Source organism: Prionailurus viverrinus, chromosome C1 (genome assembly GCF_022837055.1).
Source record: "Prionailurus viverrinus isolate Anna chromosome C1, UM_Priviv_1.0, whole genome shotgun sequence".
In the NCBI taxonomy this organism is placed as follows: domain Eukaryota; kingdom Metazoa; phylum Chordata; class Mammalia; order Carnivora; family Felidae; genus Prionailurus; species Prionailurus viverrinus.
In genome coordinates, this window is record NC_062568.1 from 199,767,430 (window position 1) to 199,784,153 (window position 16,724).

At 47.4% G+C, this 16,724-nt stretch overlaps 1 protein-coding gene across 1 annotated transcript in view; it reads right to left on the reverse strand.

The window, feature by feature from the left end:
- Positions 1-16,724, reverse strand: part of VWA5B1 (von Willebrand factor A domain containing 5B1) — a 42,055-nt gene that overhangs the window by 10,220 nt on the left and 15,111 nt on the right. Inside the window, exons 8-15 of the mRNA XM_047872251.1 lie at positions 14,282-14,392; positions 12,153-12,355; positions 11,580-11,694; positions 8,121-8,306; positions 6,059-6,242; positions 4,927-5,117; positions 973-1,174; positions 188-502 (exon numbers count right to left, since the gene is read on the reverse strand). Of these exons, the coding sequence (XP_047728207.1) occupies positions 188-502; positions 973-1,174; positions 4,927-5,117; positions 6,059-6,242; positions 8,121-8,306; positions 11,580-11,694; positions 12,153-12,355; positions 14,282-14,392 (1,507 nt within the window). The remainder of the gene's footprint in view (positions 1-187; positions 503-972; positions 1,175-4,926; positions 5,118-6,058; positions 6,243-8,120; positions 8,307-11,579; positions 11,695-12,152; positions 12,356-14,281; positions 14,393-16,724) is intronic.

The following is a 16,724-nucleotide window of genomic DNA, read 5'->3' on the forward strand; positions in this document are numbered from 1 at the left end:
GAGTGGGATGGGCATTGGGCGGGGCTGCGGGGAGGGGGAGGATCATGGTGGGAGGAGTGGGATGGGCATTGGGCGGGGCTGCGGGGAGGGGGAGGATCATGGTGGGAGGAGTGGGATGGGCATTGGGCGGGGCTGAGAGGAGGGGCTCCGGGAGGGCAGATAGGAGTACGCAGGCCGTGGGGCTCACCTTGCTCGATCTCGTTCTCGCGCTCCGCCAGCTGCTCGAAGTCGCGGATGATGGCGCGGGCCGCCAGGTGGTGGAAGGTCTCGCTCCACAGGTCGGCCTCGTGTGCCCCTCCCCTCTCCGGGCCGGGGGGCCCCAGCTCAAAGCTCACTTCCCACTGCAAACGTTGGCTGTCGCGCAGGCCCTTGACCACGGCCTTGCCCAGCACCGGGCCTGGGGTAGGGGGCCTGCTGGGACTGACCCGATCCTCGGACTCGGCCAGGGGTTCCCAGTCCGAGGACGTCTCGGTCTCGAAGGTGGAAGGGTGATGGGACGGTTCTGCGAGTGGAGGGACAAGCAGGTGGTGCTCTGGGCTGGGGCACGGAGGGTCAATCCCTAGGGACATCATTCCTCCCCAGGGCGCAGACATCCCTAAGCAAGTACTGTCTTCCCCCGACCCTCCCCACCTCAAGGAACACAGGATTCCTTCCCTAGGACAGCTGGAGGGTATGGCTTCTCCCCCAAATGGGGCAGACCCACCTCCCAGGAATCCAGTACTTGAGGTGGCCAGGTAGAATGGTGTGGGGACACTTGGGCGCAAGAATGCAGCCTCAGGGACATCTGGGATCCTCACAGCCAGCCCAAGGGCTAGGTTGATTGGGAGAGTGAGGTTCTCTGGCAGGGATGGGCAATAACAGATCCTTCTCCCTCAAGGGCACAGAGGAAGGCATTTGCCATCAGTCCTGTCATCTGAAGGTGAAGGATTCCTTCCTGTCCCCAGTCAGGTCCTGGACCCTGCAGGCACTTACCCAGGTCCCCAGGGCTCCGGCTGTCTGAAGCAGGCTTCAGGTTAAACCCAAGATCGGGCTCTTTCATGGGGCTCCAGGTCTGGGTCTCCTGGCTGGAGGGCAGGCTGGGCTGGCAGCCTTGGGGCAGCAGAGACGGCCTGCGGGCACCTGGGCCGCGGAGTTTGGGGCCCTGGCTCAGGTCCGGACCGCTGTTGAGCAAGGGCTAGGAGTGCAGGAGGGAAGGGAGGAGGCTGAGCTCCGGGTGGCTGCCCTCTTCCCTCCACCCCTAGCCACAGCTCTTTCCCTGGGCAGTTCAGCTCCTGCGGTTCCCAAGGACACATAACCTACTCTCTACTACCCATGAGGAACCATCAACACAAACAATCCCAAAGCATGGATAAAGCCCAAAGCATGGAAAACCATGGAAAATCACATACCATGGATAATATTCTAAATCCACTTTTTTTTTTTTTGCCATAAAGTTTAAAACTTTGTGTGTGTGTTGGGAGGAGGCTAAAATTATCAGCGTTTTCCTTATGTCTTCTCATATGTCATGCTTAAAAGGTCTTTCCCACTCAAAAAAACTCTTCTGGAATTTTTATGATTTATTTTTGTTTGCTTAAATCTTTGATTCACATGAAATTTATTTTGGTGTCAAGGAATAGAAACCAGCCTTTTCCTTGATTTTCTGAGTAGTACAGATCTCAACACTGCTTCCTGAATATGGTCCATTCATTCAGTTTCTAGGGTTTATCAGTTCCCTGCCTCTCTCCTGTCAAAGCTCTCATGTACATTTGGTTTTATTTCTGGACTTTCTCTTCTGTTTTGTGCGTTTAATCTGTCTGTTCTTGTGCTGGTACAAAAAAAAAAACATCAAAAGGAAGGGATAAACTGGGAAATATATTTGCAACATGCATGACAAAGATCATTTTCAAGAAAAAGCGCTTGTAAATCACTGGGGCAGGAGGGCAGAGGTAGAATGTGGGTTCAGGGTATCTACAGGCAATTCAAAATGTATCAAACCCATGAAGAAATGTTCTGCTTCATGAGCATTGCTCTAAATTAAAATAAGTTATGATTTTTTTCCGTTTTCCAGATTGGCAAATACTTAAACATTTGATGACACACATTGTGGCTAATTGGGGAGACAGGGTAGGGTCTCTCTCTTGGACTGTCGATGTGGGCGTAAGCCGGTGCACGCCTGTGGGAGGAACCTTTAGCAGTGTGCTATCAACATGAAATGTGCACAGGCTCCTTTGACCCAACAATTCCATTTTCAGAAATTTAATTCTGTGGAACACACAAGGATGCAGATATCTACGTGCACGTACTGTAGATTTGTTGCAGTATTGTTTGTAAAAGTGAAAAATCTGGACCCTGTCAAAAACGTGCATCAATAGGGGTTGACAAATAAGTTATTATGGTAGATCCACACAACGGAACGCCACACAACCCAGAAATCAAAGTGGCAGATCTCTTCCTACCAACGTGGGAAGCTGTCCGAGATCAAACATATTTTAAAAAAGTAACTTGGAACTGTTCGGTATTTTGATTGTGGAGATAGTTACAGGACTATGCGTTTGTCAAAAGTCACAGAACAATTCACCAAGAATTGTACACTTTACTGTATACAGAAAAGTGGATTAAAAAGGGGCACCTGGATGGCTCTTCCAGTTAAACGCCCGACTTCGGCTTGACTCATGATTTCACTGCTCCTAAGTTTAAGCACCATGTTGGGCTCTCTGCTGTCAGCACAGAGCCCGCTTCAGATCCTCTGTTTCCCACCCCCCCCCCCACCTCCTCCACTCGTTCTCTCTCTTTCTGCCTCAAAATAAATAAATAAACTTAAAAAAAAAAGACATTAACAAAGTAAATCAGAGATTTACTTATGGACTTTGGAGAGATCCAATAATAATTGGATAGATTGGAGATTTATAATGTGATTCTTCAAAACGTGTGTGTGTGTGTGTGTGTGTGTGTGTGTCTTTGTAGTATTTCTGAAAGGAAACACTGAAAATCCAGTGGGTTTGGGCACAGGGAAGGGGTGATGTTAGTTTTACTTTATACCTGACTGCACTGTTTGAGGGTTTTTATTGTAAACTCTGAATGTGTAGTACTTCTGTAATTAAAGAGTATTAATTAAAAATGAATTTTGTGCCTCCGGGAAACTTGCTATGCTTGGTAGGGGGAGCGGATTGGGAGGGGCCAAAGGCACTTACAAGGTGAAACAGAGAAAGCGCCTCTTAGGTTTTAAGGTCAACAGTTAACCATGGAATCTTCCTCATCTCTATCAAGTATTTACTGAGAAGAGGACTGTGCCTCTCCATTAGATGGGGACTCCTTAGGGCAGGGGCCGGGGTCCTCCTTCCCATCTCCTCTGGGGCTGGGGACAGTACAAAGGTGTGGGAGAAGGAAAAGACTGTCGGTCATTGTTAGGATGTCCCTGATGGGAGCTGGTACCCAGCCAGGGCTGCTGGGTCCCAAGGGATCCTTAGTCCCCCTCTCCCATGACAGACCGGGATTCCCCTCACCCCTGCCCCAACATCACAACCACAGCAAGAAACAGACGCTGCTACAGCTTCCATGGTAACAGATTGGTCTAAGATGCAGTCCTTCACCCAGCCAGAGGCTGCAGGGAGTGTGTACGTGTGTGTGCTTGCATATGCATGTGTGTGCGTTTGTACCAGCGTGTTGGGGAGAGTCAGACTGGAGAAGCCAAGCAGGGGCTCAGGGAGAGACGAGCAAAGATGGGCCAGAAGCAAGCAGGAGGGAGCAGATGCTAAGCTGCCCAGAGCTCTCACCAGGTAGAGGTACATCTAAGGGACACCTACTGCATACCAGCTGCTGCTCCAGGGCACTTCATCTCTTATCAGCCATTGCCTGCAAGAGCCTTCCACTACAGCTGGCTCTCAAAAAAATCTGTTGATGGCTGTTATTAGCTCAATCATCTGCACAAGCTATTCTCCCCATTTCACAGAAGGGAAAATCAGGGCTCAGAGAGGGTAAGCAACATGCTTAAGGAGCAGAGTCTGCCTGAGTCCAAGGGTAGTGTCTTCCAACTGGCTAAGCACAGAGAAGGGCCTAGGTGGCCGAGTCTCTGCCCCGGGGGGGAGAGGGCAGGAGCTTACGGAGGGGCGGGGATGGAGGGGGCGGTGGGCGGCATGGGAGAAGTAACAGCTGCTTTTATGGAACCAGGACCTAATGATGACAAAGCTACATGAAACCCATTCCTAAGAAAATGGGAGAAAGGCATGCAGATAATAAGAAACCCCAATCTGGTTTAGGACAGTGTTTCTCTGTCTGGTGACTTTACCCTCTTCCCCAGGGGGATTTGGCAGTGACTGTTTTTGGTTATGGTGATTGAGGGTACATTTCAGTTGGTAGAGGCCAGGGCTGCTGCCAAACATTCTACAAAACACAGGACAGTGCCTGCCACAAAGAATTATCGTGTCATAGTGCTGAGGTGGAGACACTCTGGTCTAGCTGAATGGCGGGGCGACTGGTCCTGCTCTGGCTCTAACTCTGCAATGATCTCTGCCAGGGGTGAATGTGCAACCCTTGGGATTTGCAGAAGGTGCAGTGTGATGGAGGGAGGGAAGCAGGGGCTTTGTAGGGAGAGGGTCCTGGGTCGCAGTCCCCCGACTGGCTATGTGACCCTGGATAAGTCACTTTACCTTTCTGGCCCTCAATTTCCACATCTGTACAGAGTGGGGGGGTCAGCTCCCCCACCCGCTTCGATGCTCCCTGCTGGCTGGGAGGTGTTTGTGTGCATGGAATGAGTGATGTCACTGGCCAATGGGTACCATTATTAGAAAGGGGGTCAGGCAGGTGAAGATCCAGAAAAATGAAGAGGAAGTGACTTGTTTGGCAGAATAAGATGTGGCAGAAAAGGCCCCATCCTTGTGGCTGAAGCAGGACACACAGCTCTCTCCCCATCTATGGTCTCCCCCAGCTCCAACTTGCCCTGCTCAGTACCTGCAGATCAATCTGCCACCACGAGGCCTCTGTGCTGGTCTGGTTGGTGAGATCCTGCGGCTTGGCTTTCCGCAGTGGGTATCTCCTGGCAGGCACTGTGGGGTCGCTGGCTGTGGTGGCCCTTGGGGAAGGCTTGTGGTTGGTGATCTGGTTGGTGCTATATGCCCGCCGTCGCTGGGAGAAGTCCAGACCTGAGTAGGGTGGTGACAGGGGAGCCATCAGGGTGGAGAACAGTGGGGAAGGAGAGAGGGGCTTGTATGCTCCTTTCCTGCTTGGAAACGTCTTGCATTTTCTACCTCTTGCCTGGTGAAAGATTTGCAGGTGTCTCGGCTCACCTGGCATTTAAAGCCTTGCCTAATCTGGTCCCAATCCATCTACCCAGCTACTGTCCTTTCTGCTCCTTTTTCAATGTATTATGTGCTCCAAATATGCCAGATGAGCAATCAGTTGTGTATGTGTTTTCTAGGTGTCACACTTCCACATCTCAGGTCCATTTCTGCTGCCTGGAATCTCCTCTCTTCCCGCTTCTAAGAATCAGTGCCCTCGTTATGTCTTTGTTGATATCCTCTACCAATGTGTCTTTCCTTGGGACCCTCACAGCTTGTTAAACTTTCCTGTGGTCCCTGTCACTCCGCTTCTATCAGAGTTAAGGCCAATTGTATCTGTTTCACTAGGCGGAGAGCTTCTGAAGGACAGGAGTCCGCATCTGGGGTATCTTTGCTTCCCAGATCTGTGTTGGGTAGCCTAGCCTTAGCAGGTGATCCCTTCTCTTTCTCTGCCCCTCGTGTGATTCTCTCTCTCTCCACCCTTGCTCACTTGAGCCCCCCCACCAAAGTAAGTAAGTAAATAAATAAATACCTAGGACCAGAAATTAACACCATAAAGAAGCTTTGGGTCCAGACAGCTCTCAGACCCTTTGTCTGTACCCTCCCCCTCTTTCAAGTTTCATGATTTGGCCAAATTGCTTAAAGTCGCCAAGACTCCGTTTCATCATCTGCAGATAGGGAGAGCAGTACTCATCTGCACAGCTGCAGTGAGATTGTTTGTATAAAACAGCTTAGCACATAGTAACTGCTCAGTAAAATGTAGCAACCATGGCTTCCCTGGAAGAGAGAGTGGAGCACAGGCTAACCAAGATTGGCGATGGAGTCTCCGGTGGACGGCTGGGCATCTTTGGGCTGCCTCGGGCTGCAGGGTGCGCCCATGCCCCTGACACAGTCCCTGCTGTCTGGGCTGGGCCCCTCGTCCTGTGAGTGGTAGAAGACAGAGCTGCTGGACTCTTGAGAGTGCAACATGCTGTATCGTCTCCTTTTGTCCTGGAGGGAGGGAGAGAGAAGAGGGCAGAGAGTGAGGCTAGGTGTCGGAAAGAACATGTGCAGGGCAGCAAGCATGTGACAGGAGGTGACAGACATTCAATCTTTGAAGATCTGGAATAACAGGAAAGCTTTTTGCTTGCTTGATTTGTTTAGGCAGACTTCTGTTTAAGAGATGGTGAATGGCATTGACTCTCCATATCATTTATACTATTTATATTTTTAATTATCTTATTTATTGAAACATGTTTAAAAATGTCATTCTAAATGCCACTGCTGTCTCCAAATAGGTCATCAAAATTAACAGAATGAACCATCTGTTCCTTCCATTCCATTCTCCGTGATATAAATATATATATAAAACATAAGGGCTTTGGAGGGTCACTTTTATTCTACCAAAGCTGGACTGTATTACTTACATTTATCAGTATCTTGAATTTTGCACTTAAAACATTTTGGAAATCCTGCATATCAACTATTCTTTTTAGCAATTGACTGAATATTCCCCCACCCCTTATTTTTAAGCATTCGCTTTGCGGCCATTTATTTTTGCCGCCATAAAAAATTGCTACGGTGAATCCTTGGGCACGAATCCATTACATCACTTTTATTTCTATGTGTTAGATTCTTAGGAGGGATTTCTGGGCTGAAAAGTTATGTATTTCAAATTTCATTAGTTATTTCTAGATTGCTTTCCAGGGGGAAAAGTCATGTTTTCACCACGATATACAAGGGTACCCTTACCCAACAGCCTTGGTAAGAGTGGGAGAAAACTTTGCCATTCTCATGAGTAAGGAAAGGGAAGGGATTTGATGGTCCCTTCTAGTGGTAGGGTCTGCTGGTGATCTGCTGCCTCCAGACCTCTGAGAAGGGTCTATACTGTTCAAAGACTGACCAACTTCTCCCTGCATTTGAATGCCCTGCTCTCCACAACACATTAACCATTACCCTGACCACGATTCTTAGGAGATTCTATAACATTCTAAAATCTGGAAATTGCACATAAAATTCTAACTTCTCTTGTAAGACTGAAAACACATTTAACACAGAGCCCACATTCCTGCATGGGAACAGTTTGTTAGAGCTGGGTAGGGGACCACCCAATTTAGATGGGTGCATGCTGTCCAATTTGCCATATTCCTTATCACTCCTTATAGCCTTTCTATGGACTCAGTGATCACTGCTATCCTTCATGGCATTTTCCCTTTTATTTTTATAAGTTAATTTCAATCATTTTATACCTGCACAATCCCTCTAGGCAATGAGTTTGTGACTCCTGCTTAAAAATAAAACAAGAGGACAAATCCTTCAAGCAGGAGAGGAGAGACTCACTAAAGAGGGAAGATGGATGGGGAAATAGCTTCTCGGGCAATCTCCCACGTTTTAACATGAACTCCACCTTCCTTATAGACATTCCTCACTTTTATCTCACGTCTGTCACCACATACAAGAGAATTATCCATGTAAATAAAACACAAACTCATCTGAGGAGACATGACCTGAATAGAGTGTTTGGGGAAAGAAACCTGAACGCAGTTATTCTGAAATGAATTGTTTATCAAAATCACCTTGAGGAGATTGTATAAAATATAGGTTCCTAGGCCTTACCCTCAAAGACTTTGATTCAGTAGGCCGAGGTTGGAGGTTGGAGTCTGCATTTTAAGCACGTTACCCCAAGTTTTCTGTTGCAGGGGATCTTAAGAACCACGTATTGCGATGATAGCACTTAGCCAAGCAATGTCATCATGACCACATGCCGTTGGCCTGGCCACCATGCCCCACAACTGTAAACACCAGACCCAATTAGTTCCTAGTTCCCAGTAGTCTTTCCAGCTAAGGATGGCTTTGTGGGCAAGGTTCTGGAATGTCTAAGATACTTACATATCTGGGATGGGAGATGTATAAGGAGGCATCACACACAATGCCATACCCCACCAGCCGCTCTCCAGGGAAGAGGCAGCTGGTGCTGACAGGCGAGATTAGGACCTCAGTGGTCTCAGGGAAGACCCACTCCACAGTTACATCACTCAGGACTGGGGCCATAGCCTTCTTCAGGGATTTGATCATCTGTTGGGCACAGTCAGAACACAGGTTGGAGACATGCGTGAGCAAGGACATGCACATAGGAGGAGCACCCACAAAGATCGTGTGGGTATGAACACGAGAGGGTGTGAGCAGAGAAGACACAGTGGGCTTTGGGGTGGCTTGTCCAACAGTGAACATGCCTCTGAGCTTCTTAAACTACCAGAATGCTCCTCTAAGCCTAGCATATTATAATGGGAAAACCCAAGACCCAAAGTAAGGTTGTGACTAGCCCAGGGCCCACAGGAAGCTTGTGTCAAAGCGTGGACTGGAGAGTGATCTTGAGCAAGTTAATTTGCCTCCCTGGGCCTCAGTTTCCCCACTGGTAAAGTGAGTTAGTAATTTTCAATTCTCAATGTCATTGGGAGGTTTAGCCGAGATACTGGATTGAAGTAGCTGCCTCATGATAAATGTTCAATACATGTCATCTGTGGGGGTGGCTTGGGTGACTCAGTCAGTTGAACATCTGCCTTCAGCTCAGGTCATGATCTTGCAGTTTGTAAGTTCGAGCCCTGTGTTGAGCTCAGAACCTGGAGCCTGCTTTGGAATCTGGGATTCCCTCTCTCTTTGCCCCTCCCTCACTCACACTTTGTATCTCTCTGTCTCTCAAAAAGTAAAATAAATGTTAAAAAAATTTTTTTTAAATGGAAAAAGTTTCCATGCTCCCGGATAGGAAGAACAAATATTGTTAAAACGTCGATACTATCCAAAGCAATCTATATATTCAATGCAATCCCTATCAAAATAACACCGGCATTCTTCACAGAGCTAGAACAAATAATCCTAAAATTTGTATGGAACCAGAAAAGACCCCGAATAGCCAAAGCAATCTTGAAAAAGAAAACCAAAGCAGGAGGCATCGCAATCCCAGACTTCAAGCTATACTACAAAGCTGTAACCATCAAGACAGCATGGTACTGGCATAAGAACAGACACTCAGATCATTGGAACAGAATAGAGAACCCAGAAATGGACCCACAAACATACGACCAACTAATCTTTGACAAAGCAGGAAAGAATATCCATTGGAGTAAAGACAGTCTCTTCAGCAAATGGTGCTGGGAAAACTGGACAGCGACATGCAGAAGAATAAACCTGGACCACTTTCTTACACCAGACACAAAAATAAACTCAAAATGGATGAAAGACCTAAACATAAGACAGGAAGCCATCAAAATCCACGTGGAGAAAGCAGGCAAAAACGTCTTTGATCTTGGCCGCAGCAACTTCTTACTCAACACGTCTCTGGAGGCAAGGGAAACAAAAGCAAAAATGAACTACTGGGACCTCATCAAAATAAAAAGCTTCTGCACAGCGAAGGAAACAATCAGCAAAACTAAAAGGCAACCGACAGAATGGGAGAAGATATTTGCAAATGACATGTGAGATAAAGGGTTAGTATCCAAAATCTATAAAGAACTTATCAAACTCAACACCCCAAAAACAAATAATCCAGTGAAGAAATGGGCAAAAGACATGAATAGACACTTCTCCAAAGAAGACATCCAGATGGCCAATTGACACATGAAAAAATGCTCCACATCACTCATCATCAGGGAAATACAAATCAAAACCACAATGAGATACCACCTTACACCTGTCAGAATGGCTAACATTAACAACTCAGGCAACAACAGATGTTGGCGAGGATGTGGAGAAAGAGGATCTCTTTTGCATTGTTGGTGGGAATGCAAGCTGGCACAGCCACTCTGGAAAACAGTATGGAGATTCCTCAAAAAACTAAAAATAGAACTACCCTACGACCCAGCAATTGCACTACTAGGCATTTATCCAAGGGATACAGGTGTGCTGTTTCGAAGGGACACATGTACCCCCGTGTTTATAGCAGCACTATCAACAATAGCCAAAGTATGGAAAGAGCCCAAATGTCCATCGATGGATGAATGGATAAAGAAAATGTGGTATATATATACAATGGAGTATTACTCAGCAATCAAAAAGAATGAAAAGTTGCCAGTTGCAACTAGGTGGATGGAACTGGAGGGGATTACGCTAAGTGAAATTAGTCAGAGACAGACAAAAATCATATGACTTCACTCATATGAGGACTTTAAGAGACAAAACAGATGAACATAAGGGAAGGGAAACAAAAATAATATAAGAATGGGGAGGGGGACAAAACAGAAGAGACTCATAAATATGGAGAACAAACAGAGGGTTGCTGGAGGAGTTGTGGGAGGGGGGACAGGCTAAATGGGTAAGGAGCACTAAGGAATCTACTCCTGAAATCATTGTTGCACTATATGCTCACTAATTTGGATGTAAATTAAAAAAAAAAATTAAAAAACAAACAAACAAAAACGACAGCTGTCGTTTAGCACCAGCTAGGCTGATTTCTTCAAAGGTACTGCAAAGCTGGAGAAAAATGATTTGGGGATTGTGGCAGCCAAAAAGGTGCACTCCCAGATCTCCCTCAGAGGAAGACTGTGTTCTTTGCAGCAAGGCATGCAGTTAGGTGATAGTCTCCAGATGTAATGCTCCAGCTTCTGAGCCAAGACCACACTTCTGGCTGGAAGCCCCGAGGCAATGGCTGAGCAGGGCGGACCTGATGTTTCAGCCTAATCTGACTACCTAATGGGGATCTTTGCTCCAGAGCTCTCCGTTGGGTCCTTGCTGAGACCTTGCCAGACCTGCAGTCAGGCTCTCCCTTCTCCATGCTGCTTCCCTTCCTCCCTTTCACAGGCATGCAAATGCATCATGGGCTGAAGAGTGCTCCTTCCTGCTTCTTCCTCTTTCCTCTTTCATAGATATTATCCCCCAGTGAATCTCTTGCACTCTTAACTCCAGAGCTGTCCCTGGTTCCTGGAGGACCTGGGTTGACACAGGGTTTTTCTAAGGGTTGAGTTATTTGTGCCAACTGTGCAGAAAATGGAGAGAAGACTATAATCCCCTTGATTTCTGGGTCCTTTAGATTTCTTTTGAGACACCATTTGTCACCATCAGGAATGTGGTCAGAAATGACCCCAAACACAACTCGTATCCATAGAGGCAGTGACTCTTTCTGAAGCCCCTCTCCTGCCCAGACAGGGGACGGAGCACGTAGATCCGGTGACTGGAGACCAATGGATCTAGTGTCCTGGACTAGCTCCAGAAGGTGCCCGCTCTGTGGCCTCCACCTCTCTGATCCTCACTGGGGTGTAGTGTGGCCTAGCGGGGAGCTCAGACCTGGATGAAATGAAGTTCCAGCTCCACCCCTGAGGTACCAGCACCAGAAGAGACTGAGCCCCTGTCGCCCACCTTGGGTTGCAGCCGTTCTCCCTCCATCAGAAACTCAGCACTGCCCTTGGACACAGTTGCCAACCCTTTCACCAGTCTGTGGCACACGTTGGGTCCAATTCCAAAGCTATAGCACCTGGGAGAAGGGGAGGAGAGAGGCTGCTACTTCTGGTCCTCTCGGCCACCTTTGTCCCTTTGGTGGGGAAAGGGACAGAGCATGAGCCGGCAGAGCTATCTCAGAGCTGGTCCTAACATCAGGCAGAGGGTGAAGGTGAAGGAAGAGGACCAGCAGCAGGCACTCACATTCACAATAGCCCATCAACCCCCACCCCAAGACAGAGTCAAAGCAGCAGGAAGACTTCCTCTGACGAGGCTGCCCTTTGGAAGCAGAGGTGTGGGCGTCTCATTCCATCTGAACTCTTGAGGCAAAAAGGCAAACTCTGAAGTCAGTTACACCACCCTGGACGCAAAGCACTGTAGGAATTGGGAGTTCTCTCCTCCCCTTCTGGCACTTTCCATGATGCCCTGGTTCAGCCACCCCCAGCCCAGGGCCACCCAGGATAACCAAGCCCTAGACCTTCAGCCTGTGCCCACCTGGTGGAGAAGGCATGGTTTCGCACCAGTTCTAGCACCTTCCCGGTGTTGTTGATGGCACCGTCCGTGATCAGGAAGAGAATCCGTGGGTGGCCTCGGTGCACTGGCTGCCGGATGATCCACTTGAGCGGGGAGAGGATATTGGTGCCACCCATGTCGGCCCGCATTCTCTGGATGTTATCACAGGCCATGGCCACGCTCTCCTGCAGGGAAGTGCCACAGGCAGGGAAGGTAGTCCCCAGGATCACCATATGGCTCTGAGACTCCAAGCCCCCTGGAGGATAAGTCCTTTGTTTCCCTAGATCTTAGTTGGGTCTCGCTGGATTGACTCATATTCCCAACTTCAACCCTGTCCGTGCACAGGAGGAATAGATGGCGACTCATTTGGGGTGATTCTGCCCAATAACACCCCCTACCAGTGCCCTAATGCTGTTGATGGTGTGTTCACTTACCTTTGTCCTTTCTTTGTTCCTCATTAAAAATATAAACACCCCTTAAAAGGTAGCACATCAAGCCCCAACTGCTCAGCACAAATGAGGTGTCCTTTTCTGATGAGCAAGGCAGGAGGTGTAGTGATATAAGAACATTACACTAGAAATCTCAAGACTTGAGTCCTGGCCTGCCTGGGATGCTAACTCCCTATGGTGCTTTGAGGAAATCAAAGTACCCCAACATGGGCTTCAGATTCCCTTTCCCCTGGATCAATACTGTGAAACTCAACTGGCCAAGGACTGCTGTACCAGATGGATGTCACTGCAGCAGGAACATATTCTCACTGGACATCAGATGTCCTGCTCCTGATTCACGAAGATGCTCTTTCAACTCCCATGATTGGGGTAACGGCATATAGCAAAAGTCTTGAAATGTATATGTCCCTTTTGAACCAACAGAACTAAGGATTTATCCTAAGGGAATCATTAAGGATGGGTACAGAGTCTTTGCTACAAAGATGACTGAATAGAAAAATAAATGGAAGCAATTTAAATGCCCAACTGTAGGGATCTAGTTAAGTAAGTCCCGATTTACCTGTGTAGTGAAATACGAGGCAGCCATTTACATTATGCTGCAGATTAATATTTACTGGCATGGAAATATGCTTATGATAGGCTGTTGTGTTGTGGCAGGTCTAATCCTATCTTTATTAAAAATGTGTGTAAATACATAGAACAAGGTCTGGAAGGCTTTATACTAAGCCTGTAACAGTGGGCTTTCTTTCTTTTTTTTTGTGATGTGATCATGGGAGATTTAAATTTTTTTCTTTTTGATTATCCAGATTTAGAAATTGTGGGACAATCAATATATAATTTTTAAAAAAATATTTTAAAAGCCCATAAAGTTATTTTTCACTGAAAAATGTTCTTCCTTCCTCTCTCCTCTCCCTCCCTTACTTTCTTTCTTCCTGTTCCTAGGTCTGGATAGGATATGCTCCAATTTTGAACATGCTGCTGGGGCCCCAGCCCTCTTGTTCTAAATTGTAGTTTGAACCTTGTGAGTTCTATTCTTAGCCCACCTCCCCACCTATTCACTCCACAATCCCCTTTCCACTCCCTCCTTTAACTCAACCTTGCATGGGTCCATCGTTCTCTTGAAACAGAGGCTGCAGTGAGTGGCAGGCCTAGGATATATCCCATCTCCACCCCTTCCTTGTATCCCCTCTTTGTGCACACCTACACTTTGCCTAAAATATTCCTTATTTTAAAGAGGAGACAGGGCGCCTGGGTGGCTCAGTCAGTTGAGGGTCCAGCTCTTGATTTTGGCTCAGGTCATCTCAGGTCATGATCTCATGGTTGTGGGATTGAGCCCAGCATGGAGCTTGCTTGGGATTCTCTCTCTCTCTCTCTCTCTCTCTCTGCCCCTCTCCCACTCATGCACATGTGTGCATGATCTCTCTCTCTCTCTCTCTCTCTCTTAAAATAAATAAACTAAAAAAAAAAAGAGAGAGAGAGATGTTAGAAACCGGCCTACCCAGAGATAGCCTCCCTGGTTCTCTGCTTGTGGGCATCATTGAGGTGCCACGTGAGGGATGGCTTCTGGGGCTGGCCTCAGGGTTACCTGCTCCTTTTTTTTCTTCTTTTCCTTTGCTCCTCACCACCCATCCACTCCTGGACCCAGCCCTTCCCCCTCCTTACCTCACTGTAGGTCTGGCTGGAAGGAAAGAGGGTCTTAAATGTGGATCCAAACCCAATGACATTGAAGAGGCAGGCCGGCATGAGGCTCTTAAGAGCCACCAGCATGGCATCCTGGCAGGCAAGAAAGGGATGTTCAGAATTCAGAAAGGAGCTATGACCTTTGCCACCACACACCAGTGTTCTCATCCCAGCCAGAAACGGCCTCCAGGCAGGCCTTCCACCCCCCGCCTGCACCCAACATTGCCTTCTCCCTCAGATCTAGAAATTTGCTGACAGGGAGACCAGAGGCTGGACCAAAGCCATCATCATAAAACTTCTCACCCGTGTAGCAAGCCTGACTTCTCAAAGTCTTTCTATTATATTTGCCAGTTCCCTTTCACCTCCTGCTGACCCTGAGAGTTGGGGAGAGCAGAGAATATCCATTCCCTTCTGCAAAAACAAAATCAATGTCTAAGGGAGGCACGTGGCTGGGTCCAGGGCACACTGTTGATGGAACAGGCTTCTGGCTTTCATCCAGGGCCTTCTGCATCAGATGGGCCCACTCCCCACTGTTAACTAGGGGACAAGTCTCTTAGGGACAGTCTCTTCAGCTCGTATTTGTTAAATGCCAGGAGATACTTAACACACATTACTGTATGTAATCTTTGCAATAACCCTTTAGGCAGGCAAAACATTATTCCCCTTTTATACAAGAGAAAATTGAGGCACAGAGGGGTGCAATAAGTCATTGGTGAGCATTCTGACAATAGTGGAGTCAAAAACTCAAACATGTGTCACCTTGCCTCTGAAGTTTGTGAACAGTAGAGTCCTAACCTGCTTAACTAGACAACACCAGGAGACCTTGATGAAAGTCTGTTGAAATAAATAATGACAAAGAAGAAAGGTGGAGAGATGGTGGGGGCGGGGGATGATGATGACGATGATGATGATGATGTTGATAATGATGATGATGATAGAACAGTGCAGTGGTAAATAACAAGCAATTACTATGTGCCAAATCCTGTGCTAAGCACTTTCTATTAGTCATCTCATTTAATCTCTTTAACATGTATTACAGCACAGTGGTTAAGAAGATACATTTTGAAGGTAGATGTATGTTGGTTTATTTTTTTTTTTATTTTTTTTTCAACGTTTATTTATTTTTGGAACAGAGAGAGACAGAGCATGAACGGGGGAGGGGCAGAGAGAGAGGGAGACACAGAATCGGAAGCAGGCTCCAGGCTCTGAGCCATCAGCCCAGAGCCCGATGCAGGGCTCGAACTCACGGACCGCGAGATCGTGACCTGGCTGAAGTCGGACGCTCAACCGACTGCGCCACCCAGGCGCCCCAGATGTATGTTGGTTTAAATCTCACTTTTGCCCCATTACTAACTTGACCTTGGGTTAGTTATGTCCCTCCTCTAAGCCTCAGCCTGGCACTTAGTAAACATTCAGTAAATGGTTATTATTACCACCCCAATGAGAAACATATTAATAGCAATGCCTCTGTTTTACAGGTAAGAAAACTGAGGCTCAGGGGCACCTGGGTGGCTCAGTCATTTAAGCGTCCAACTTTGGCTCAGGTCATGATCTCACAGTTCGTGAGTTTGAGTCCCACATCAGGCTCTGTGCTGACAGTTCAGAGCCTGGAGCCTGCTTCGGATTCTGTGTCTCCCTCTCTCGGCCCCTCCCCCCACTCTCTCTTCCTCTTTTTTGCAAAAAGAAAAACATTAAAAAGAAAACTGAGGCTCAGAGGGTTAAGAAGTTGCTCTGGATTGCAAAACCCAAGACAGCTTTTAAAACATATCTCTGAGATCCTTATTCATGTTGGCTCTGCCTTGGCACAGAGCTCAGAAATGAGGGGCTCTCTGTCACCCTCAAGGAGTTTATTGATGGCACCCCAGAGATCTCAGCTGACTTCACAGAGAGACAAACTGTTATATTCCAGAATCCAGAAGGAAGCACTTGCAAGTCTGTCTTGGCAACTTCCACAGCAATACAGCCTTGCAGGTTCCACAGACCTGCAGCCCCTCTCCCATCCCCCTCCACAAACATCAAACATTAACATCAACCTTCACCGTTCTCTCCATCTCTTTTTGTTGCCTGTGTCAATACATTTTGTTTCTCTACAAAAGAAGTCAATATCTGCTTATTTTTTCATTAGCCACTAATGTATATTCCCGCTAGCGGGAGACTCTGCTGATCCATACAGATTGTCTCTGCTCACACCTATTAGAATTTTTAAAGCCATGTTTTTGGCATCGAGTGGCAGCTGAAGAATGAGACCAGCTGCAGGAAATTAAATTGGCTGAACTTTCCCCCTTAATGTGGCTGTTTGGATTTCTATTCTCTCCCACCTTCCTGAGCCTAGTTTTCCCTAAAATGTCTACCTAATGGCACACAATTAATGCCCCAAGCAACCCCCCTATGGCCTCGTTGTCAGTGGGGAAAGGAGCGTGTGCCT